Source organism: Pteropus medius, unplaced genomic scaffold (assembly GCF_902729225.1).
Source record: "Pteropus medius unplaced genomic scaffold, Ma_sr-lr_union100, whole genome shotgun sequence".
Classification (NCBI taxonomy): domain Eukaryota; kingdom Metazoa; phylum Chordata; class Mammalia; order Chiroptera; family Pteropodidae; genus Pteropus; species Pteropus medius.
The window spans coordinates 46,239,716-46,265,331 of NW_024340849.1; the positions used below are offsets into that span (position 1 = coordinate 46,239,716).

The window sequence follows — 25,616 nt, forward strand, 5'->3', positions numbered from 1 at the left end:
TACAGTGGTCGTGATTTCCAGATGGTGATATTATTAAAACATAGTGTTGTCCAGTAGAGCTTTCTGAAGTGAGGGAAGGTGTCAGTATTTGTCTTGTCCAATATGGTAGCAACTAGCCACATGTGACTATCGAGTACTTGAAATGCAACTGCGTGACTGAGGAACTAAACTTTTAATGTTATGGAACTTTAATTAATTTTAATTTAAATAGCCACATGCGGCTAGTGACTACCAGATTGATCAGTGCATGTCTGCATATTACTTAGGAGACTAATTGCAATGATGCCAAGAGAATTGTCCATTTACTTATCTTGAGAATACTTCGGGACGTAAAGGCATGAAAGAGATGGATTTTCAAAGCCTGAGTATTTGTGGAATTGCAGGGTCTGCCCAGGTGAATGATAGTTACATTTCAGAAATGACTGGAAAGTTATGTTTCGGGTTGTGACTCTCATCTGATTTCTTTTTCACAGGCTCTTTCATGTTGGTGAACACCTCTGGGAGACCTGAGGGGCAGAGAGCCCACCTCCTCTTACCTCAGCTTAAGGAAAATGACACCCACTGCATTGACTTTCATTATTTTGTATCCAGCAAGAGTAATTCTGCTCCCGGGTTACTCAATGTCTATGTGAAGGTCAATAACGGGCCTTTGGGGAATCCTATCTGGAATATAACTGGAGACCCGACACGTACCTGGAACAGGGCAGAACTGGCCATTAGTACTTTTTGGCCTAACTTTTATCAGGTATGCTTTTTGTTTTCATTTCATGTTTTGATGCATCTTCTACCTTCTAAAAATATAGTTTTTATATCAGTATAACCAGAGAATGTATAAAAAGTGTTGGTATTTTTTATACCAATGTAAAGAAAGCTTTTGCTATTTAATAGGCTTTGTTTATAACTTAAGTTGAGAAAGGAGTAAAAAACATGATTTGAACTTGTTTATGTATATATTGGTTTAAGAAATTCAAAGCAGTAACCTGCAGCAGGGCAGGAAGTGCTATCTGCAAGGGTATTTTACTTTCTGTATTAAGTAAGCCATATTTGATTCAGGGAGACATAGCATTTGATTCTAAAAGAAGAAGCCCCTTTTCCCATGAGTGGACCTCAGGAGTAAATGAGTCATTAAGAAATGAGCCCTCATGGAGATCAGCTAATGAGGTGCAGATCTATGCTCCCACTCCTAAAAGCAACGGGAAGAAAATACCATGTGTAGGCTGCGTCCTCATTATTCAGGGGCTGCTGTCATGGCTGCTCTTATTATAGATGTTCTCTTGAGACCCACATGGCCCCTGTTGAGTTGTCATTTAAAGTAACAAGGGTGGAGGCCCAGGAGCAGTTAAGAAGTGGTACAAAAGCAGTCCTGATGTCACATCCTGATTGTCGGAGAGTTGGAGAGTTCCTGTACCACTAGAGCATCCTGACTCGGGGTCAAAGGTGGGAGATGAGGGACAATGGCATTTGGTGCTCTTTTCCTTTTGTCCTAAGCACTTTTAAAAAGAACTTGATATCAAGAATACTCAATTTCAAGAGGATACATTAAGAGGACTGCAATATTTTGCTTCCTCTTTCTTAATGCCTTTGGCTCCTTCAGGAGCCAACTGGAATATGTATCCAGGATCATTGCTCATGTTTAATTGAGGGGCTCAGCTAGGCTCAGGCTAGGGAAAGGTGAGTCTTCTCAAGAGCTGTTTGTCGTCTGAAAGGCATGAATAGCACCCAGGAATCCATTCTGCAGATTTGATGTTTATTAAAAAAGATGCATCAATTCCTCTACCCCTGGATTTGATAATGGGAATAAATAGGCTGCGAATTTCCTGCTTTATTTATCTTTGTAACCTTGTACCTGTAACAGTTTCTAGTATTTAATAAGTGATAAATGTTCCTTGAATGGAAATGAAGGGGTAGTGAAAGCTCTGTTAGTTCACATTTACATTGTTAAAATCTTTATTTAGAGTACACTTTGGCAGTACATTTTAAAGGTGTTAAAAATTTAGATATGTCTAAATTTAGCAATCTACTGTTAGGAATTCATCCTAAGGAAATCATGAAGAGTGGTTGTAAATAATTAATTACAAGGATATTCATAGCAGTTTATTTATAATAATGAATAATCAAGAACAGTATTATTTCTAACAATAGGGGATTAGTTAATTTGTGCTACATCATATAAAAATAATTTTTGCAACCATTAAGAATAATACCATGGAGAACCATTTAATGATGAATTTAAGTTTATGTTGTTAAGTGGAAAAAAACTGTCTAAAGCAATATATTAAATCTCATTGTTTAAATTAAATATATATGTATATTTATGAATGTATGTGTGTATGGTATCTTTCCAGCTAGTGATTTGATTTTTTTCTTTTTGCCATATGCTATATTCTAAAATTTCCCCCATATACACATACTATTTTTACTTATAAAACGTCAAAGAGTAAAAACTAATTTTTCTTTTGGAGTGAAAATATTCTATTTAATAATAACCTTCTTTTTTTATAAACGTATGGTCTATCAGTGATATAATTCAAAAATATGACCTTTGGAGCAAGCTTAGTCTTTCATAGGATTAAAATGGAAGCAGGGAAAATGGGTTTGGCTAAGCTACACTTCAAAAGACTTTTATCGAGTAGATTAGGCTAAGAGGCTGAATGTTTTTAGAAACTACTCTTGGAGGAGACTTTCCAAAGTAGAGAAGGTCTGGGTCTGTGATGTTCCCACTGCCCCTCTGGAGCCTGCACTAGACTTATTCTTAGTCTCCAGGCATCTGCTAGATAGAGGCCAGTAAGATGACTTCTAGATAAGACCAGAAGGTATGTCCTGCTCACATGTGTCCTGATTTTTTCTCTTTCTTTTCGATGAGAACCCTCTTTCTAGCTTATAGATAGCTGCTTGCTCATCTTCTCTTTTTTGCTATATGGTCTTTCTTCACATGCAGAGAATGAGAGAGAGAGAGAGAGCGCGAGTGAGTGCGAGCCTTCTTACAAGGACAATAATATCATTATGGGGGCTCCATCTTCATGACCTCATGTACACCTAATTATCTCCCTAAGCCTCCATCTCCAAATATCAAAACGTTGCGGGCTATGGCTTCAACATATAAATTTGGAAGGGGGAACACAACATTTAATTTAGTTCATTAGCAGCCTTTGGCACACCTAGCCCAGACTGTCAAAATTAAAGGAATGATTTAATTTATAAAGTCTTAGGAGATCAGCCTTTCAAAAGGAATTATCAAACTATATTGAAAGAAAGGTAGTCCTGTATACTAGAACATTGTTGTTTTCAATTAATCCTTCCTTAATTGATTTCTTTTGAATAAAATATTCAGCCTTCCCAATTGTGAACCTCTGACCCCAGCCCCTAAGCCCTCACATTTCCCTCTGTGACTTCTCTCACATTACTAAGCAGTACATGATTTACCATATTGAACTGGAACTTAAGTCTTATTCTAGCTTTTTGGTTCACAGGGTGATTCATTAGGAATAGCGTCGTACTTTGAATTTAAAGGTGGGCTTGTAGAAAGTCTTTAATATAGTGTTGCTAAATGTTTAAGAACCTGTGACCAACATTTGTAAAGGGTTTAGATCCACCAAAAACGCAGCTGTTCATTTGTTTCATGAGCACTCCAACCAAGCATCAGCCTTGAAAGTTTTAAAGGCAAAGTTAAAGTAGTACTTCCCTCCCATTTTCCCTTTATCTGCTGGGTAGTAAACATACTGAAGTCATTACCCAAATAGTTAACGTAAGCTCTTAGGTAACTGACACTCTGTAGATGATACAAGAGAGGTGTCAACAGGAAACTTAAAAACACTGAGGGTTAGGCCTTAAAATCACCACATAAAATGTGAATGATGTTTCCCAGTTGGGATGAGAAAGATAAGCTGTATTAACAGGGATGAAGAAGAAGGAAAACACCTACCAAATCCTGTTTCCAGCCCTGGCCCAACATGTCAGCCCAATGTGAGGCGATCAGAAAATAAAGCCAGAAAAATAAGTTGTCTGTGTTCAGGCAGCACTGGCTGGGGCAGGGGATTTCCTGCTGCAGACTGAGGTCTTCAGCCTATGCGGCTGGCATACCCTTTCTGAGGAGGTGGGCTGTCACATACTGATGCTCTTAAAAACGTGAACATGCATGAACTTCTGCTTTTAAGTTAATTTCCCATATAAACTTTTCTCTAAGGAACTCTGCACTAGCCTCGGGATGTGAGTCTATTTTAAGTGACCATTGCATTTCTAATTTTAAAATATAAAAAATATTTTTCTGGTGTCACATGTGCATGAATGTGTGTGACATTTTCTTTTATGAAAGTCAATATCCAACTGATGCATTCTTAGGATACAGGTAGGCTGTCTGGAGCCCAAAGCTGAGGCTAAGACTGCTAAAGGAGGTAGTACCCTTGAGAGAACCCCTGTCAGTGCACAGGGATTCAGCTTCTCCCAGACATCACCTCTACATTAGTATTTGGGCTGTAAGATAAATTATCAAGATCTAAAAATTAATGTAAACAGACACTTAACATACTAGTATATCAAAATGATTTATATTATACAGTACCTTATTTCTATAAGACACTTTTGCACTTTATTAAGTAGTTTTGATATAATGAATTAAAATCAATGATTAACTCTTTTGAAGGAATTAAATAGTTTGAAAATGGACAGCATTGTAGTGTAGTAAAAGAATATATGTTTTGGATCAGATGGAATTGAAAATTTGCATATCAGCCCTCTTTACTTATAAGCTCAGGCAACTGATATAAACTTACTGGAACTCACTTCCTTAATTATAGGACAAGATATAAGACTATGGATGGCATTAAGATGAAAGGAAAAGTGCATTTGCAATGGGCTAGCCTCTCAAATGGTGGTAGTTTATTGAGATTAAGATTTGTAAAAGACAGTAAAAAGGGAATCAGCTAATAGTTGAGTGCTTTCTCCTTGCTATGTCATTCCTTAAATGTGTTTTGTGAAATGGTAAAAAGTGTTTAATGAAAGTTTCAGGAACAAATCCTTTAGTGAAACATTGGATGAGAGGAAGTGAACCAAGTTCCTTTCCACCACAGTGGTCCAGAACCGCTGTCGTGCAAAAACATGAGGTGCGATTTCCTGAGGGTCCGTAGTATCAGCCTTATCTGGACTCCAACTACATCATGGGGAGCAAGTGCTCTTGGAACATGGGTGGGCATTGCTGTGCTGGGCTCCTTGCATCTGTCCGGTCCCTCACCCTCCTGTACTTTTGTCAAAAATATCCATTTCTCCCTCAGTTTTGGCTGCAAAATACTGAAATGTTTTTCATCTGGGTTAGAATCTGTTTTGCAATTGTTGGATTTGGGGACATCCTTAATAAATCTAGTCATAACTATCCTGTGTGCTTTTGATAAACACAGCAGGTTTTCTTGGGCATCTCTTGTTTTCGCAGTCTTTCCCCTAATGCTATTTTTATTAAGCATTTATAGAGTTTTAAAATGTTTCTTTGCAGAGTAAAGTGTTCTTGCTACAGTAGTCTTTTTTTGTAGCTTTTCTTACTTACAGGAGAGTAGTATTCTATAGGTACAAATCACAATGTTAACCTGCACAGAATACAGCTAATTGTAGAGTAATTACTACTCATCAAAACATAAATTGTCAATTATTTGGAGATTAACACATATTTAATTCCTTAATTAATGTTTGTCCTAATTACTTCTACTTAGAACATGCCCCTCTGTTGGGCAGCAGCAGTGAGAAGTGAGAAGTTACTGCTACCTGCTTTCACCTGGGCATCTGGGCTATAGCACCTGCTTCCTTTGATTTAGACCTTGACTTCCTACAATTTTAAGAATAGTAGTTTACTCTCACTAGCACCCTCTTGCTTTACTGTGCTGATGAAAAAAACAGATACCACTTTGAATCTGCTTCTTTCCCTCCTCTCACCTTTCTCCCACCCCCACAAGTTTCCACCCGTCAATTTATGAGTTCATAACTCTGCATGCACCCAGAGAGGCCGCTGGAATCTCACACTTGCTGCCTTTCTCCCTGATTTGAAACAATGAGTCTGAATCCAGTCAGAGGCCAGGAAGACAGTGATCTAATATAGATGGTTGCTCTGAAAAGAGAAAAAGGCATAAGCGGACTTGAAATCCCCTCCCCCACACCTCTCAATAAAGGAGCTGGGCTGGGGGTCAGGTGGGCAGTGACAAGAGGGAATATGAGGATAAAGTCATGGATTGATGAGAGTCTTCTTGTTCTCTAGAGCTTCCCTGTTAAGACGAATTCCTTAGATGTACTGAAGTTCCTGGGAGAAGATGAGGGATAGATTCCTGAGCTGAGCCCCACTCAAAATTCTTTGTGCAGTGAGAACACAAAGAAGCTTGCCCTTTGGGGGAGGCTAAACCTAGATTTACCCTTTACCAGTCTGACATCTTTCTTGGTTAATGAGGAGATGAGGGAGTAGGAATGACTTAATCATACCCACCTCTTCACATTTAGTTCTAACCTTAACTTCCTGCACAGCCACCTAAGTTTCTTTGCTGTTTGCCTGCAGCCCACTTATTTTACTAGAATATGATGTAAAGCCATCCTGAGAGAAAGTGGCTCTGCATTCATTTGCTGCTCAGAGACAGTGTTTTACAACTGAATAGGTGAGTGTTTTCCAAATTGTGGTCCCCAAATCCAAGGAACCTTAAAGAATTTTAGTCGACCAAATGGGAAGACACGCTGATTTAAATGAAGTTGAACACATTCTGTACTGCAAGCCGTTTTCTGAGCTGAGGTATGTTTCTGAATCTCCAGGAGAGACAAATAATGGGTGGAGGAGCCCAGCTGGAGTTTGGGCATCAGTTTAGGCTTTTGCAGAACATCTTTTGAGTCTAGTGTTCCCTGGAGCATACTTGGGAAATACTGATATGTCCTAATGGAAAAATAGAACATTCCCTGACTCCATAAATTTCTTAGCTTATGGCCCTTACTCCAAGTACAAGACAATTGAATTGCAGCATTCCTCTAGGATGACATGGGGAATTAGATGTGACAGTGAAATATAACCCTGTCTCAAGCAGGAAAGCTATTTTAAGCAGTCGCCCCTGTCCTCTGCATTTTGTGCTTTAAAAAGATGAACAGTGTATTTTAAGAATCAGTGGGGACACACCAGGCTGTCACTTTAGTATGTACCTAGAACTGCATTTAGAAAGTGGATCGATTCACGTGATGGTTTTTCATCTTGAAAGATAATATATTTTTTAATTTATTTATTTTAAACATAACCTACATGTCTAAGTTTTATTCTTACTATCTGATGATCACAGATAAGCGTGTCTTACTATCTGATGATCACAGGTAAGTGTGTCTTCTGTGTTAACATACTCCTCTGTGGTCTGTTGCTTGTTGGTTATCAACATTTTTCTCTAAAACCTTCCTATGTTTTTTTTTCTTTATCTTAATCTTCTTCCATATCCCATTTTTTAAAAATAGGATGAATATTTGAGCTATAATTAGAAAAGATTAGAAAAGAACATTATTTTTTTCAAAAGTCAAAGGGAAAATTAAAAGTTAGGAAAGTCAAAGAAAGCAAACTTCTTTTCTTTGCCCAAACATAGCAAGGGTAAGTGGCAGCATGAAAGCTAATTTTGTTCTTCGTTGAAATAGAGAGGATCAGAGATGCTGCAGTGTTAAACTGCTTCCTTTCTTCTGTTTGGCAGATATCTGAAAGATAGCCTGATGTCAAACCCCTCACAAGCCAAAATCCAGGATGCCTTTTCCTGAGCAACTGAAAGAGTCAGTGGTTTTATTGGTTGTTCTGTCAACGAAAGAACATCCAAACCTATAGAAAAGTTTTATAAGAGTTTATTTGAGCCAAATTTTTTAGAGCATACCTGGAAGCAAGATTTCAACAGATTGAGAAAATGTTCTGGAGAATGACAATTTTGCAGTTCCTTTTTTTGTATTTAAAATCAAAGGAGAAAATATTAGGTAGTAGATTAAGGAGGTAAGAGAAAGCAAAGTGGGAAAAATCTCTAGGACTAGATAAAAAGCAAAATGGAGAAAAATATACTTCTTTTACCTTGGTGGGTACAGGCTAGTTAATAGTTAACATTTACGGTGGGTAGAGATGGTATGTGGACAACAAGATAACAATGAGGAGTTCTGTGGTCTGAGGTCAGTCCGCTCGTTGTCTTGTGCTCTGTTGCCTGAGGTTGAGGGGTCTAAAAAAGAAAATTATTCTGACTGCTATACTAGATGCATAAGAATAGTGGATAGGACTCACTTAAGGTAAAGATTGACCTTTGCAAAGGAAACTGTAGGCCTGGGATGTGTCTACCTGCCATGGCCTGGCCAGTTAGGAATTTATGATTAGAACCATCCTGTATGGTTGGTTACTTTTGGTCACTGAGCTTGTCACACCTGCCATGTGCCTCCCCTGAATCCCCCAACCCCGAGTTTTATTAAATAGACACATTTTGACTCACATTTCCTACCTGAGAGCAAATGGATTTTCCCAAAAGCTCCTGAGACTACAGGGATACAACATCTTTTCTCCTGAGATGTTATTTGTTGAATGATTGAATGAATGTTGATCCTCTTAGTTCTATATTTCTTTACATCTTATGGCTGCAAATAATATCTGGGAAAGACCAGCAAAAATGAGTATTGAGTCCTTCCTATGCCCAAGTAATTTACTAAAATCAAGGACTCAGAGTGAATTAAAACACACTCATACAGCCAGTTCTCATTCTCAGTCATTATGTTCCATAAAGTCACAGCCAACATGGAATTAGTGAATACTGAACTGTTGCTTCTGTGGGTAATATGGAATTAGTCCTATGAGCCTCTAGTCAAAACATTTTCATCAAACGATCAGTATATAACCTTGTTTTCTGTGTTTTTCTGTTCAAGACACCTTATTTAATTAATATGTATTGTCAATTCTTAACATCGAACTCAGCCAATAGCACTATGGCTCACTCCTGAAAGAAGATGATCTAATACTGTATTTTCTCTGTAGGGCACATCATAGCCTTCTTGTGCTTAGGAACACTAAACAGCCTTTCAGTTCTGCATCTGGGGCCATTTTAAACAGCAACATCATCAATAAAAGGCAGAAAAATGTGAAAAATATGGCACTAAGTAGACTGGGATAAGGATACTTGTCTATAGTATGAGAACTAAAACAAGAAGGCAGAGCATTGCCTAGTTCGACCTCAGCTGGGACAAGTATGTAGGACAACTCAATTTTTCCCCACTCTGTACAAGTTCACAAATGACCATGAAAGCTTTGCAAATATTGATTTTAGGGTTTCAGATAAATTAGTGAGTAGGCAAATTCACAAATAGAGTATCTGTAAATAATGAGGCTTAATTATATTTCCTGTTAAGCCAAATCCAAAAAAGTTCCCCCCCCCACAATTACACTTGACATTCAGTATTTTATTAGTTTCAGGTGTACAGCATAGTGGTTAGACATTTATATAATTTGCAAAGTGATCCCATCTGTAGTCCAGTACCCATCTGACACTATACATAATTTTTTCAATATTATTGCCTATATTCCCTATGCTCTACTTAACATCCTGTGACTATTTTGTAAATGCCAATTTGTACTTCTTAATTTCATCACCTTTTTCAATTAGTCCCCCAAACCCCTTCCCATCTGGCAACCATCAGTTTGTTCTCTATATCTATGAATCTATCTCTGTTTTATTTATTTTGTTTTTCAGAATCCACATAGAAGCAAAATTATAAAGCATTTACCTTTGTCTGTCTGACTTATTTCACTTAGGTTAATACTCTCTAGGTCCCTCCATGTTGTTGCAAATGGTAAGATTTCATTCTTTTTCATGACCAAGTAATATTCCATTTGTACCACCTCGTCTTTATCCAGTCATCTATTGATGGACATTTAAGTTGCTTCCATATATTGGCTATTGTAAATAATGCTGCAGCAAATATTGGGATGTATATGTTTTTGAATTAGTGTTTTGGATTTCTTCAGATAAATACTCAAAAGTGTGATTGCTGAGTCATAAGATAGTTCTATTTTTAATATTTTTTAAAAAATTTGAGGAACCTCCATATATTTTCTGAAGTGGCTTCACCAATTTGCAATCCCACCAACAATGCACAAGGGTTTCTTTTTCTCCCCGTCCTTGCCAACACCTCTTTTTTGTTGATCTATTGATGATAGCCATCTTGACAGATGTGAGGTAATATTTCATGGTGGTTTTAATTTGCATTTCTCTGGTGATTAGTGACATTGAACATCTTTTCATATGTCTATTGGCCATCTGTATGTCCTCTTTGGAAAAATGTCAATTCAGGTCCTCTGCCCATTTTTTAATTGGATCATTTGTTTGGTGTTAAGTTGTGTGACTTCTTTATAAATTCTGGATATTAACCCCTTATTGATGCATCATTGGCCAATCTCTTATTCAGTAGGTTGTCTTTATTTTGCTTGTTCTCTTTGCTGTGCAAAAACTTTTTACTTTGATGTAGTCTCATTGTTGATTTTTTCTTTTGTTTCCCTTACCTGAAGAGATATATCCAAAAAAATATTCAAATAAATTAGTGAGTAGGCAAATTTACAAATACAGAATCTGCAAATAATGAGGATTAATTATATTTTCCTTTAAGCCAAATCCAGAACAAGGTTTTAAACAATTAAATACTGTGTTTTGGCAAAATTATTCCAGAATAAGATGGGATGGCTCTATGATTCTGCCATACTGATATACTACTTTAGCTTTCAACTTTTCAAATACAGTAGTCACCCCTTATTCATGGTTTTGCTTTCTGAGGTTTTAGTTACCCATGGTCTCCAGTGGTCTGAAAATATTAAATGAAAAATTCCAGAACTAAACAATTCATAAGTTTTAAATTGTGTATAGTTCTGAGTAACATGATAAAATCTGGAACCTTCCTGCTCAGTCCTGCTGAGGACGTGAATTGTCTCTTTCTTCAACGTATCCATGCTGTAGACACTCCCTGCCCACGAGTCACTTTGTAACTGTCTCTGCTATTAGTTATTGGTTGGGGGAAGAAGGAAACACCACGTTCGTTCGCATATGTTTTATGTTATAACTGTTCTTTTTTTTTAATAAAATTCTATTTTATTATTAGATTATTGTTGTTAATCTCTCTGTGCCTAATTTATAAATTAAACTATCATAGGTATGTATGTACAGGAAAAACATAGGATATATAGAGTTCGGTACTATCCACGGTTTTAGGTATCTACTGGGGGTCTTGAAATGTATCCCCTGTGGGTAACGGGGGTCTTGAAATCTCACAAGTTAGATTGGGTTAGAGAGCAAAGATTTTTTTTTTTCTAAAAATGTGTGTATTTCAGTAAAAACAAAGACATTTAGCTGAAAGCTCACTAATGCCAAAGGATATCGTGTCGAATGAGATCCGATGGTCAGGTTTTAATACGGAAATGTTATAAATTCTCAGGAATTCAGTTTGTTTATAGAAGATTGGACTATGAAATAAGTTGGGGTTTTTATTATTTTTAATTTAATTTTTATGCATTATTTTGAGGTCTATAAAGTAAGTTTCTATGGCTTTGTTTTGATATAGGCTTTTTAAAAAAATTGATAATGATACAACACACTTAAGTGAGCATTTAAAACATCACCTGTGTAATATAATTGAAACAAGTCACACAAGACAGGGAGAGAGTTTTCTCCATGCTATTGCTGGAATACAAGACTCCCACACAAAGTACAAGGCATATCGTATTTGGCTGTGACAAAGTATTGCTGTTGATAAATACTTTCTTGTTATCCAGAATAATGGCAGTGCTTTGGTGAGCCAAGCAGGAAAGTTTTCTCTTAAAGCTGGAGTCTAGATAGCAAATATTTCATGCTTTGTGGGCCAGCTTGTCTCTGTGGCAACTATTCAACTCTCCTGTTGTGTGAAAGTTGTCATAGACAATAAATAAATGAATGAGCATGGCTGTGTTCCACTTAACTTTATTTATGGACATTGAAACTTGAATTCTATAAAATTCTTATGTATCACAAAATTATTAGTCTTCTTTTGATGTTCTCCCACCATTGAAAACTATATTAACCATCTTTAGTTTGTGGGCAGTACAAAAATAGAAGTTGGGACAGATTTGGCCCATATGCTGACTCTTATTTTAAAATTTATGTTGGTAAAACTATGTCATATAACTGTTCCTTGCATCTACATTTCTAAATCAAATAGATGATTGCAACATTTCTTACTTAAATCTGGAAATAAAAAATTTGGAACATACATGTATGCATTAATGAATGTATATGTGTGCGTATGCATGATTGTACATTATGTATGTGTGTGTATTATATGTGTGTATATATGTATTACATATACATATATATAATAGCCTCTTATAACTGCTGGTTTAGGCACTTCAGTAACATGAAGAGTTCAGATTTGGAAGTAAAATAGATCTAGAATTATACTCTGACTCTGCAATGTACTAATTGTGTGACCTCAGAAAAATTACTTTACCTTTCTGAATAGGCCTACTTATCCCTCAAAGGGAGTTACTATTACCTACCTCATATAGTTGACTGGGGAAAATTAGACAATATGTGTAAAAGATACCTGAGACATAGATGTATCCAATATATAAATGTTTTTTTGAATTATTGAATTTTTTTTAAAAGAAAAGACTGTGTGGCTCCCTAAGGAGACCCAAGTCTCACTTCTAATATAGATTTTCTATATGTTCTCTGTTCTGTTTAATAAGCATGGCCACATCCCAGATCAATTTGTTACACCTTTCTCTTTTCTTTTTCCAGTGGTGCCATCAATATTCATGTGTTATTGTTTCCTCTGACCTCAGTCTTTTTGGCCCTAGATGCTGGTAGCATTTTCAGACTCCCACTGGGTTCTGCATACTCTTGCTATACTTCACTAGAGTTACACCTGTACTTTCAATAGAGAAGTCTCTTCTTTGACAAAAAGGCAAAAATATTTTTGCTTTTGAAGCTTTCTTGGTAATGGCACTGGTTAGAAAGTAAAACGTGGAAAACTGGACAGATAGCAAGAGTTCATGACAAGGAAAACTTTTTGTGGGATGCTAAAATCTGTTTTAAAGAAACCTATTTAAGATAGGCCTCATCTTGTGACCTGCTTGTTTTAACCATTTTGTTTGTTAGAAACAACAAAGTAAATCTCTTAATGACCAGGTATTAAAATCAAGTTAGTAGTCAAGCTAAGATTGTTCTACAGCACCTAAATTCAGATCTCTTCATTTAATCATATTTATTTCAAAATAGTAAACTTTTCAGTACAAATTATACTTACTTTTTGTGGTATGTGTTGGAACATTTATATACTGAGCTATAAACGATGAAGCAGCTAATAAAACTTATACTCATAACTGTCCTTTAATTGAAATTACTAAGAAAGAGCTAGGAAATGGTCTTTAAAAAAACTAGTTTCAGTTTTTTTAAAGAAACATTGAAGTTATTGCTTCAAACTTGTCACACATAACTCATCTTCTAATGTATAAACCTAAAGGTGTCATATAAAAGGTGTCATATAAAGGTATAAATAAACTATATTTGTGTTTGAATATGTGTGTAGATAAACACACAAATATATCTGTAAAGATAGTTTTCTTCCTCTTGTCTCTGCAATTAGTCGTAAGTCAGTGCTGGAACCTGTCAAGTTTAGAAGTTTGTTTTGAACTAAAAAGAGCAATCCATTATTCTCTTAGTGTATAATCGGATGCTTTCTTTCTTTGCTTCTTGGTATTCCAGTTGGACTGAGAGGAGCAAAGAGTTTCAGAAATAAGCATGTGTTTAATTCATTTGTTGAGGCCTCGTTGGTAAGTTATCTTGCTGAGAAATTTGGAGAACACTGTCTAATTGCGGTGTTTGCCTCTAGTCTAGTAGAGACATTGGTTATGTCCTTGCTTAGGCATCTATGAGTTTATTCTAGTAGGCTGGGATATCAGTTGAAGGAAATTGAGTTAAAGGGCTCTATCATAGGCTTCCTGGTTGGTTTGGTAAGGAAGAGGTGACAGTCCTGTGGCGGAGAAGAATCACAGTCCTATGAGCCCCTTATTATTTCATCTGTCACTTGGCCATTGCTGCTTGTTCTGTTCCTTAATTATTTTTTTAACAACTAAAAATCTCTTTTATTTTTCTACCAACTAAAGCTTAAATTTCAGAAAATTGTCTAAGTTTTTTGGATTCCCTAGAGCATGTAGTAAATACTCTATAAATATTTGGTCAATAAGACTTGGAATCTTTGAGCATTTTGTGATGGATGATAAAACAGATTCAGAGATTTTAAGGTGGCATTTTAAGGTCTCTAATTTCTTCCCCCTCCTTTCTTTTTCCTTTTCTTTGGTAGGGCCGCAGCCCTCTATTGTTTTAATAAAATATCGTGTATTAAATTCACACATGTCAACTTCAAAAATAAATTCACATGACCGTGTTTTATATGAAACTATAAAGATTATATTCTATTTTTATGAGAAGCTTCAGTCTCTGTAGTTGGTAAGATAAAATAATTTTCCATAAGGACAATTTTGATAAGGAAAGAGGCCTTTATCTGTTCTGTTCATGATATACTCCAAGTACTTACTTCAGTGCCTGGCTTAGAGATGACATTAGGTGAAGCCATAGATTGAATGAATGAATGAATAGGAGAGAATGAGGGAAGAAAGAAGGGAGGACAGTTGGGAGGAAGGGACAATGGATAAAGATTTCTGAGTTTAGCTTTCAAAATACTTTTTTCATCACCACAGTGTTGGTTTTCTTGGATAGTTGGTGGTTGTGGGCATCAGTCTGTGCAGTGGCCATTCTGACCAAAGCAGCTGGCTGGTTCCTGCACTGCCTACTACAGCTACCCGCTGCCAGGCAGGGTATGACTATTACTCAGGGGCCTGGTTTTGGGATCCTCTGGAAGGCTTTTTTCCTCTACATGCTCTCAGTGTTCATCTGCTTTATGTCCCTTCAGTTGTCTTCTTATAGGCTAAAAGTAGAGAGATACAGTTGCACGAATATCTAAAATGCAGGAATATCTCTACATCTCTTCCTTTCTCTGTATCTTGAGTGAAAAAATTAATTAAATTCATGAACAGGGAGAAGTTTTATTTCATTTTTGTTTTGCCGCTGGGCCTCTCCTTCACCTTGCATGTTTTGTATTTCAATGTGGTGGCACTGTGGCATAGTGTCCTCTAGTCTAGCAGGTGTCCCTTGGATGACTTCTTACCTGGGAGGCCACTTGAACTTTTCCATTTGGGGTTCTGCTGATTACTTTTTCCATTTTTTAATTCATCACACAAACAAATAATGCAGCCCTAGGGCTGAAGTGTTTGTTCAGGCAATGTGTAGTAGCAAAACATCATGCTGTTTGGAATCAGAAAGATTGGATTTAAAGTTTTATCTACGATAGACTCGTTGCATGTTCTTGGGCAATTACTTGTATCTAAATCTCTTTGTTCTTGAAATATCTAATCCTTGGAGAATTTTTACATGAACTCATAAGATAATAGAGTGATATCTGCCCAGTATATGTAATGTAAACAGTAACTTATAATTACTTTTTTAAATAGAAATTTTTATGGAAATAGTTGTGGAGTCGGATGCAGTAGTAAACAATACGGATTCTTGCATACACTTACCCAGTTTCTTCTGATGGTAACATTTTACAAACTTAATGTATATAATACCACACCCAGAATATTGATGTTAAAATCTACAAGACTTTTCAGATTTCTCCAGTTTTACTTGTACTTGTGCATGCATGTGTGTATTTACTTCGATACCTTTTTTTTCCCCTCATTTTTATTGTGGTAAAATACAAATAACATAAAATTATTACTTTAACCATTTTTAAGTGTTCATTTAAGTGGCATTAAGTAAATTCACAATGTTGTGCAAGTTTTCCCACTATCCATCTCCAGAACTCTTTTCCTCTTATAAAACTGAAACTCTGTACCCCATTAAAACAGTAACTTCCCATCCTCCTTTCTGCTTAGTCCCTGGCAACCACCATTGTACTTTCTGTCTTTATGAATATGACTGCTCAAGGTACCTCATATAAGTGAAATCATAGAATATTTGTCTTTTTTGTGTCTGGCTTATTTCACTTGCCATAATGTCGTCAAGGTTCATCCATGTTATAGCATGTGTCAGAATTTTCTTCCCTTTTAAGGCTGAATCTCACACACACACACACACACCCCACATTTTGCTTATCTATTCACCCATCGATGTACTCTTGGACGGCTTCCATGTTTTGGTTATTGTGCATCATGCTGCTATGAATCATATATTTTATTACTGAGAAGATTTGTACATCTGCCACCACAGTGAAGATCTTAACAGTTCTAACATGAAGAATGTGCATTTTGTCTTTTTGTAACCACATTCATCTCCCTCCTGTCTCTTTTCCCTCCATTCCTGACCCCTGGTAACCACTAATCTGTCCTTCATTTCTAAAATTTTGACATTACACAAGTTACATAAATAGAATCGTAAATAGAATCTGGAGATTCACCCAAGTTGTCGGGTGTATTAATACTTAGTTCCTTCTTATTGCTGAATAGTATTCCATGTTGCAAAATCATTTACCATTTGAATGACATCTGTACTGTTTCCACTTATTGGCTATTATATTAAAACTTCTGTAAACATTTGTGTACAGGTTTGATATGAATGAAAAATTTTATTTCTCCAAGAGTACAGTTGCTGGGTTGTGTTTTAAGAGTTACCATCTTCATATTGCATGAGCCATCCCTGGTGATACAGTTTCCTGCTATGAGTAAATGGAGGTTAAAATAATGGCATGTGGACCTTTATAATAATAGCTTGACAATAGATACCTTTAGACAATAATGTTAAGAAAACTGATAACCTCCTTACTGGTTCTTTTTTCTCCTTTAGCCTCAATTTCTCGGAAGTGGCTCTACCATTTCAAAAAATGTCATTCATTCTGAGAACCTTGGAGCATGTTGCCCTTCTCTTTCCCTACTTCCACGATCGAATAGTTGCTAAAGCTGTCTTGGTTTTACTGCTGCAGAGATTTTTATATCATTCTCCTTTGCCATCTGAATTTCAGTTAGCATAGCCTCTTCTCTATATTATTAACATGGTTTCTTTCCTGGAATCTCTTCCCTATGTGTAGAGTCTCTATAACCTGGTCACAGCTGACCTTTATAGTTGTAGGTTCCAATTCTTCTCTTCATGGCCATGTCCACCTAAGGGCCTTTGCACATGCCCTGGATGGAGCCTTGTCCTCTTCACACTGTTAGCTCATTCACATTCAACTACCAGCTCAAATGCCACCTCCTCTTGGCATATGTTCTTCTAATATGCTACTTTTCATAGTACTTATGGTAGTTTTAAATTTTTAATTGTATAAAACCTAGGGCCCCACATGGTTCAGTTTGGTCATAGAGTCCCCTTAAAGAAGTTGACCAAAAAATATGTCAACAATTTAAATCTATTTAAAGCAATTTAAATCTTAACATTGCCTCTGGTAATGATTTTAAGCCTCTTTACGAATATTAGCTCTTAACCGTGGTTTCCCCACCCCTGTTACTAGGTGAGATTTTTAGGTATGGTGCTGTTTGACCCACTCATTCTCATTAACATCCCTGAAAACTGCATTTGGATCTCATTTATCTTAGTAAACTTAGAACCAGGAACATCGACTGGCAGATATTAGGTGCTCCATTAATGTTTGTAGGAAACATGAGTGAATGAATGAATGAATGAAACTACCTGTATCTATATAGGAGACATTTGGGAAATGTGACAAAATGAATGAGTAATATAAATTTTTCTTAATTTTCCAGGTGATTTTTGAAGTAATAACTTCTGGACGTCAAGGCTACCTCGCTATTGATGAAGTGAAGGTGTTAGGACATCCATGTAGTAAGTTGTCTCAACTTTTAAACATTTGGGTACATACTTGGGAGAATATTTACAGATTAAGAGAGGATACTAAAACCTGGGGTGCAGTAGTCCTGCTGAGAGGGTTCCCTGACAAGTCCCTATATGTTGCTTTGCCAGCCCAGAAGTCCAGAAATATGTATTCTGTGTGTGATGTCATTGAATGTATCTAAATGTATTTAAAATGAAAATCAGAAATGAGAATGAAAAGAATACTTTGGTATGCTCAAACATCCTTGCAAAGGTCTTTGGATTTTCCTTTTTGAATAGTAGCACAAGTTAAACATTGAGAATCTATGCATTGTGTTCCTAAATCCAGTATGTTTCTGGCACTTTCAAACAATATAGCCCCAAACAGGCTAGGGGCCTGGCGAATATAAGAAATCTACCTAAACTACCTGGGGACCCCAGAAATGATCTGTTCTTCATCTTTTATAAATTACTACTTTAAAAAAGGCTAATAGGGGATAACAACACACTTTTCTTTTTACCACCCAGTATGAATGAACAACTATTAATAGTTTGTCATATTTGTATCCGAACCTTGTTCTTAATTCAACAAAATGTTGCAGATTGCCAGTCCTGATTCTCCCCCACCTTCCCAGGGGCCAGCACAGTGCTGAGCTAGCCGCTGCCCCTCTCCACCTGGAAGATTTCTAGTCCACAAGCAGCAGAAACAGATGTGGCTGATTTTACCAGGAAAGCTTTGTATCAAAAGGAAATTAGATGGCAAATAGAATCACTGGGAACATCAGTGATCTAGGCTTTGATAACAGGCAGAACCAAAAGGGAGGATTTGTGGGCATAACCATGGTGACTGCTGTGCCAGACAAGCTGTCCAAGACAGGAGTGTGGCAGTCGGCTCCTCTGACTGCCTGACCCTTGTAGGGTGACCCTTGCCACCTGCCTGAACGTTTGTTACTATCTCTGTGACTTTGCACCCTCACCCTTGGGCATAAAACCCTGAGTGAGACTGTCAGGGTAGACAAGCTAAATCATGTACTCATTCTCCACTAGCCATTGGAGTGATCTAGAAAGGCAAGCTTCAGCTTTTTCAGCTTCTATCATAGGAGCCAGACCTAGACTTTTACCAAGAAACATACAGTGGGGATTTCCCACTCCGCGATAGAGCTTGGAGAGCTGAGCAACCAGTAAACTGCAAATATCTGTGTGTGCGTGTGCGCGCGCGCGTGCATGTTTGCACATGTGTGCACACATATACATACACTGTTTCTCATAATCACTATTCATAAAAAATAATAAAGTAAATTCTAATGAATGATATCCAGTTGTACAAATTACTCCGTATTCTTTCCCCACCCACTTATCATTACATTTTTTAGGTCTATCCATGATATTCTATCATATGATTATACTACATTTTATTTTTTTATTCTTCTATGAATATTTAGTTTCCCTACCCCCAGTTTTTCTCTGTGGCAAACATTGCTGCCATGAACATCTGTGTGTTCATCTCTGGGTGCAATGTGTGAGAGCAGGGTATGTTCTTAGAAGCAGAATTACTGGGATGTGGGGTAGAAACAGTTTTAGTTTTATGAGAGCCACCAAAGTGCTATGAATAGTATCTGAACCAGTTTATATTCCAACCAGCAATGCATGCAAGTTTTATTTTCCCTGTATTTTATTTTCCCTGTATTGCACAAAATTGATATCATCACACTTAAAATCTTTGATCAGTTAGCAGTGGTCCCCAACCTTTTTGGCACCAGGGACCGGTGCTCCTATGAGAATCTAATGCCTGATGATCTGAGGTGGAGCTGAGGTGGTGACACTGGCGCTGGGGAAGGGTTGCAAATACTGAATGAAGCTTCCCTTGCTTGCCCACTGCTCACCTCCTGCTGTGTGGCTCAATTCCTAACAGGCCACACACTGGTACAAGTCTGCAGCCTTGGGCTTCGGAACTCCTGAGCTAAGGGATGGTAGCCTGCTTTATTCTTAGGGTCCCCAGCATTAAAGAGAAACCAGCTAGTTTATACATTTGGATCACTGTTGATGGTCCCTACCTAAATGCTTGAAAGAAAGGTAATATCTACAATGGTGTTAGAAATATGAACACTGTTTTTATTACATAGATTGAATAGATTATGAGATCACTCCCTGTACTAGTTACGGAGAAGCCTTGTTGGTGGTTATCTGTTGAAGGTATCATGACATAGTCATTTGATTCCATCCAGAGAGATTTTGCTGTCCCTGAGATCTTTATCTGGTTCTTGGAACCTGCCACAACAATGAAGTTCAAGCAAGGCAGTCATCTTGTTCATTACTAAGGCAGACATTACTTTTGTAGCACATTGCATTTGCCTTTTCTTCTGTCAGCAAGACTGGTGACTTCAAGAAGAATTTCTCCTCCTTTTTTTTCTGAAAAGGCAGGAAAACGAACAATACTGTACCTAATTGGAACAGCAGGGCAAATTTACTTGCTCATAATTACCTGAGTTGGAAATTGGCCAAATCCTCAGAGTAATAGCCTCAGGCTGGAGAGGACCCATGCGGTCTTCTAATGTGCATGAATGTTCACAGCCACTGATTCACCTCTTACCAGGAAGTAAAAAATCATAAACAGTAATACTGCATGCCTACTATGTGCTGAGCACTCTGTTTCTCAGAGCAAACCTCACCACAGGCCGATGTTATTGCTGGGTGCAGATGCAGTGGCCAAGGCCAAGTTCTACTGGGTCTTTTGTTTTGTTCTGTATTCTGGGGGTTCCTTCTTTTATATCTGGCCACTGGCCAACAAAATAGTTTCTGAAGTGGAGCTCCTCCCATTCCATAGGATTTGAGTTCTCTATCTTTTGTAGTATAAAAAGAATTAATGCTTGTCCTTCTATCACAGTCTCCCGAAGTTTCTCCTGCAGCTTTGTTCATTCCTTCCAAACCCAGCTGCCTATTGCCATAGAAAGGTGTTTGTGGTCTCTCCTTTGGAGAATACTGGTGCTAATACTTAATTGGCTTTGCAAACTGCTGTTAAGAGACACAAAATTGCAAAACAGGCTCTGTACCAAGGTGATGTATGGTATAATAGCATTTTGAACTATAAGCTTTAAATGGTTTTGATGATAGCTTTTCTGTAGTTATTTTTTTCCTGAATCTCTAAGTTTATGAGGAAAACATGCAAATGAAGATTTTAAAGAAAGCAATAGTTTGGCCATTAAATTGAAAACTTTACAGGTAATATTTTAACAGATTTTCTATCAAGATTTCTAAGTAATCAGTTATTTTGAAATTTGAATACTCATTAAATTTAAATCATAAAGGAACATAAATATTTTATATAGAAAATTATGCTTTCCGAAAAGATATAAAACCGCTGAACTTTATTTACTTTACTTTTAAGGCTCCTGTTTGGATTCATATAGGTTTATGAGTAAGCATTACAACATTTTTTAAAAAGTAGCTATTCTGTTACGAGTATACAGTTGCTCATAAAATTGATTTTAATGTAGTGACAGTCAGATGGAGAATCAGCTTGAAATGTAGAAATGGCTGTGGATACAGCAGATCTCTGGCTTAAGACCACTTCTAATGAGCATAGATAATTTTTGTATTTGATATGCACACTAAAATATATATTTTGAATTTAGTTCAATAATCCTAGTAGGAGAAACTGAAGAAGCATTTTATCAGCTTCATAATATTGTCTCCTATTTTAAAGTAGGTTATAAACTATGAATATATGAGTATTTCTATTATTACGTTGGGATACTGATATATATTTTCTTATATTTTATAAGCCATGCAGCATTTTAAGAGGCTTATTGAGATAGAATTCGCATATTGTACAATTCACCAATTTAAAGCGTGCAATTCAGTGGTTTTTAGTGTATTCAAAGAGTTGTGTAACCATTACCACAATCAATTTTAGAACATTTTCATCACTGCAAAAAGGAACCTGTACCCATTAACAGTTGTTCTCCATTTCCCCAGGGCTCCCACCCTCAGCCCAAGGCAACCACCAATCTGCTTTCTGTCCCGATAGATTTTCTCACTCTTCATTATTTCATTTAAATGAAGGCATTCAGTGCATTGTCCTTTTTCTCTGCCTTCTTTCATTTAGCATAGCATTTCATGGTTAATCCATGTTGTAGAGTGAGTCAATACTTCATTCTTTCTGAAAGCCAAGTAATATTCCATTGTATGGTATACCCCATTTTCTTTATTCATTCATCAATTGATAAACATTCAAGCTGTTTCCAACTTTTGGCTATTGTGAATAATGCTGCTGTGGACATTTATGTACAGGCTTTTGTGCAATATTTGTTTTTAATTATCTTGTGTATATACTTGGGAGTAGAATTGCTGGGTTACCTGGTAAATCTATGTTTAGCATTTTGAGGAATTATGAAATTGTTTTTCAAATCACCTGCACCATTTTATATTCTTAAAAGCAGTGTATGAGGGTTCCAATTTTTCCATTTTCTTGCTGATATTTGTTATTATCTGTCTCTTAATCATAGCCATCCTAATGGGTTTAAAGTGGTATCTCTGTGGTTTTGATTCCTTAATGGCTAATGATGTTAAGTATCTTTTCATGTGCTTATTGGCCACCTGTATATCTTTTTTAGAGAAATGACTGTTGAAATCCTTTCCCCATTTTCAGTTATTTATTTTGAGTTGTGTTAGTTATATAAGTAGATACAAGTCTCTTATTAGATATATATATATATGATTTGAAGATATTTTCCTCCAAATTGTGAGGTTTTATTTTTTATTTTCTTGATGATATTTTTTGCAGCATAAAGTTTTTAATTTAATAAAGTCCAATCTTCTATTTTTTCTTTTGTAATTTATGCCACTTCTGTCATTTTCTGTTATATCTAAGAATGTGTTGCCTAATTCAAGATCATAAAGGTTTACTACTATGATTTCTTCTAAGAGTTTTAGTTTCAACTTACATATCAGTCTCTGTTCTATTTTGAGTTCATATTTGTATATGATTTAAGGAAGTGATACAACTTCATTCTTTTTGCATTCCAGCACCATCTGTTGAAAGACTATTCTTTCTCTCATTAAACTACTTTGGCATCTTTGCTGAAAATCAATTGACTGTAAATACAAAAGTTTATTTCTGGACACCCAATTTCATTCTGTTAATCTATGTCTGTCTTTTTGCCAGCACCACACTGTCTTGATTACTGTAACTTTGTAGTAAATTTGAAATGGCGATCTGTGAATCCTCCTACTGTAAAAAAAATTATATATTGTTTTGTCTGTTCTGGATCCCTTGCATTTCCATATGTATCTTAGTATAAACTGGTCAATTTCAGCCAAAAATCAAGCCAATATACTAAGAAGAACTGTGTTAAATCTGGAGACCACTTTGAGTTGGAGGGTTATTGTCATCTTAACCATAGTAGGTATTTTTATCCATGAACATGGGCTGTCTTTCCTTTTATTAAGGTTTTTAAAAAATTTCCTTCCATAGTGTTTATAGTTTACAAGATACAAGCTTTGTACTTCTTTTGTTAAATTTATTCCTAGGTATTTTATTTTGATGGTATTATAAATGGAATTGTTTTCTTAATTTAATTGTTGGATTATTCATTGCAAGTGTATAGAAATACACTTTAAGATCTAATTGATTTTTTTATTATATTGATCTAATATCCTGAGACCTTGTTGAACTTATAAGATCTAATTGCTTTTTGTGGATCCTTAGAATTTTTCCCATACGAGACCATGTCATCTTCAAGTAGAGATAGTTTTACATCCTGTTTTTCAATTTACATGTCTTTTATTCTTTTTCTTGCCTAATTGTCATGGCTAGAATCTCCAATACAGTGTTGAGGGGAAGTGGAAGGAATATGCATCCTTGTCTTGTTCCTGATCTTTGGAGGAAAGCTTTCAGTCTTTACTGATGTGTGATGTTATCTGTGGGTTTGGGTTTTTTGTAGATGCTCAAATAAGGAAAGACATTCTCTTTTATTCCTGCTTTCTTGAGTGTTTTCTGTTTGTTTTGTTTTGTTTATCATGAAGGGGTGTTAGAACTTAGCAAATACTTTAATGCTTTTTTTTTGTCTTTGTAGGGGAGGAAAAAGTTTCCTCCACCCTCTTAAGGTCCCTTGGCTAGGTATGAAAATTAAACTGACAAAGACAGATTAACAGGAGAAAAACATACAAATTTATTTAATATACCTTTTTCATGATACGAGAGCCTTATTAAGAAATGAAGGCCTGAAGAAACAATTAGACTTGAGTATTTTCATTCTAGGTTTGATGAAGAGTGGACAATCCAGGAAGAATATGAGAGATTAAAGAGTATGACATAAGTGTAGTAAACTAAAAGAAACTTAGTAAGACATGTTTGCTTGGATTCTTCTTGGTGTCTGTTTGTTTTTGGAGATAAGGAGGCTCCTTTCCCCCAGGTATACATAGGGCATCTTTCACGTAAGGGTTTTATGACCTATTTCAGGGGAAATGTAGGGAAGGTCAGAGTGACCTTCTTACTCTGCCATTTTTCTCAAACTCCTTCAGCTTAAAATATTCAATATACCAAAGTGCCATATTTTAGGATAGTATATCCTGAACCCCGTTATCTATCAGATTATCATGTGGTTTTTGTCTTTATTCAGTTTGTGGGGTATATTATATTGTTGATTTTTGAAGACAAGTCAACCTAGCATTCCTAGGGTAAATCTCACTTGATTATAGTATATAATCTTGTATATGTTGTCATATAACACATGAAATGATACCTTGAATCCAGAAATTTAAAGATTACACAGAATTAAACTCTATTATTTTTCTGCTAATTTAAAAATATAATAATATAATGCAAAAGATTAAAAAAACACCTTATAAACCCATGTGCCAAATATTGTATAAAATGAATACAAAATGCGAGACTATTCTGTATTGCTACTTTGCAATATGAAATAAGTCACCAGTTTCTTCAAATATTTAAGAAATGCTGAGTTCAAACTATGGCATCCTAGGTTCAAAATTATTCTTATGTTCTAAAACAAAATTATTTTTTCACTCATTGAGTTATTCACATACCCAAACATTGCTTGTCTACTTCCAAATTTAGATTTTATCTATGAAGACATTAAACAGTGTGATTAAAATAAGAATAACAGTGACAAATAATAAATTAGAATTGTTTTCTGAATTACGTTCTGTTGAATAAAGACATATCCCCATGCTTTGGTTAAGAGATGCATAGGGCTCAGAACTAACATTTTATTTTAAACACGTAAGAACTTAACTTGGATTTTTCTCCAAAGATATATCATTCTTTTTCAAGGTGTGGGTGATTTATAAAACTCATTTGTATATAATGCTAACTTATTTTTTCATGATAAGAATGTTGATTTTCTTTTTCCACTTGAAAAATTATTCCATTAAGATCCATTCTAACTTTAAGCAAAAAAACACACAAAACAAAACAAAACAAAACAAACAGGTTAAGAGCAAAGCTTTTTGCTTCTATCACAAGAATTACTTGACTTCCTTGGCCCCATAACCTCATTCATATAATAGAATGATAATAATAATAATGCTTTCCTCACGGAGTAAATGTAGGAATTAAATGAGTTAATGTACATAAGGAATTTAGAATAACGCTTAGTACACTCAAAGAGCTCAGTAAATGTTAGCTGTGGTTGCTGTTGTTATTATTAGGCACTATATCCTGATAGGTCTACTAAAATGAGTTAGCTGCAGATTCTAACCCTAAGTAACTAAATTGATTGATTTCTTAGATGGAATAATCTA

The 25,616-nt window shown here is 36.0% G+C and overlaps 1 protein-coding gene across 5 annotated transcripts in view; it reads left to right on the top strand.

The window, feature by feature from the left end:
- PTPRM (protein tyrosine phosphatase receptor type M) overlaps window positions 1-25,616 on the top strand; it is a 699,551-nt gene that overhangs the window by 260,710 nt on the left and 413,225 nt on the right. For all 5 annotated transcript variants that reach the window (XM_039845844.1, XM_039845843.1, XM_039845845.1 and 2 more), the window contains exons 3-4: window positions 474-745; window positions 17,786-17,864. In XM_039845844.1, coding sequence (XP_039701778.1) covers window positions 474-745; window positions 17,786-17,864 — 351 coding nt within the window. The remainder of the gene's footprint in view (window positions 1-473; window positions 746-17,785; window positions 17,865-25,616) is intronic.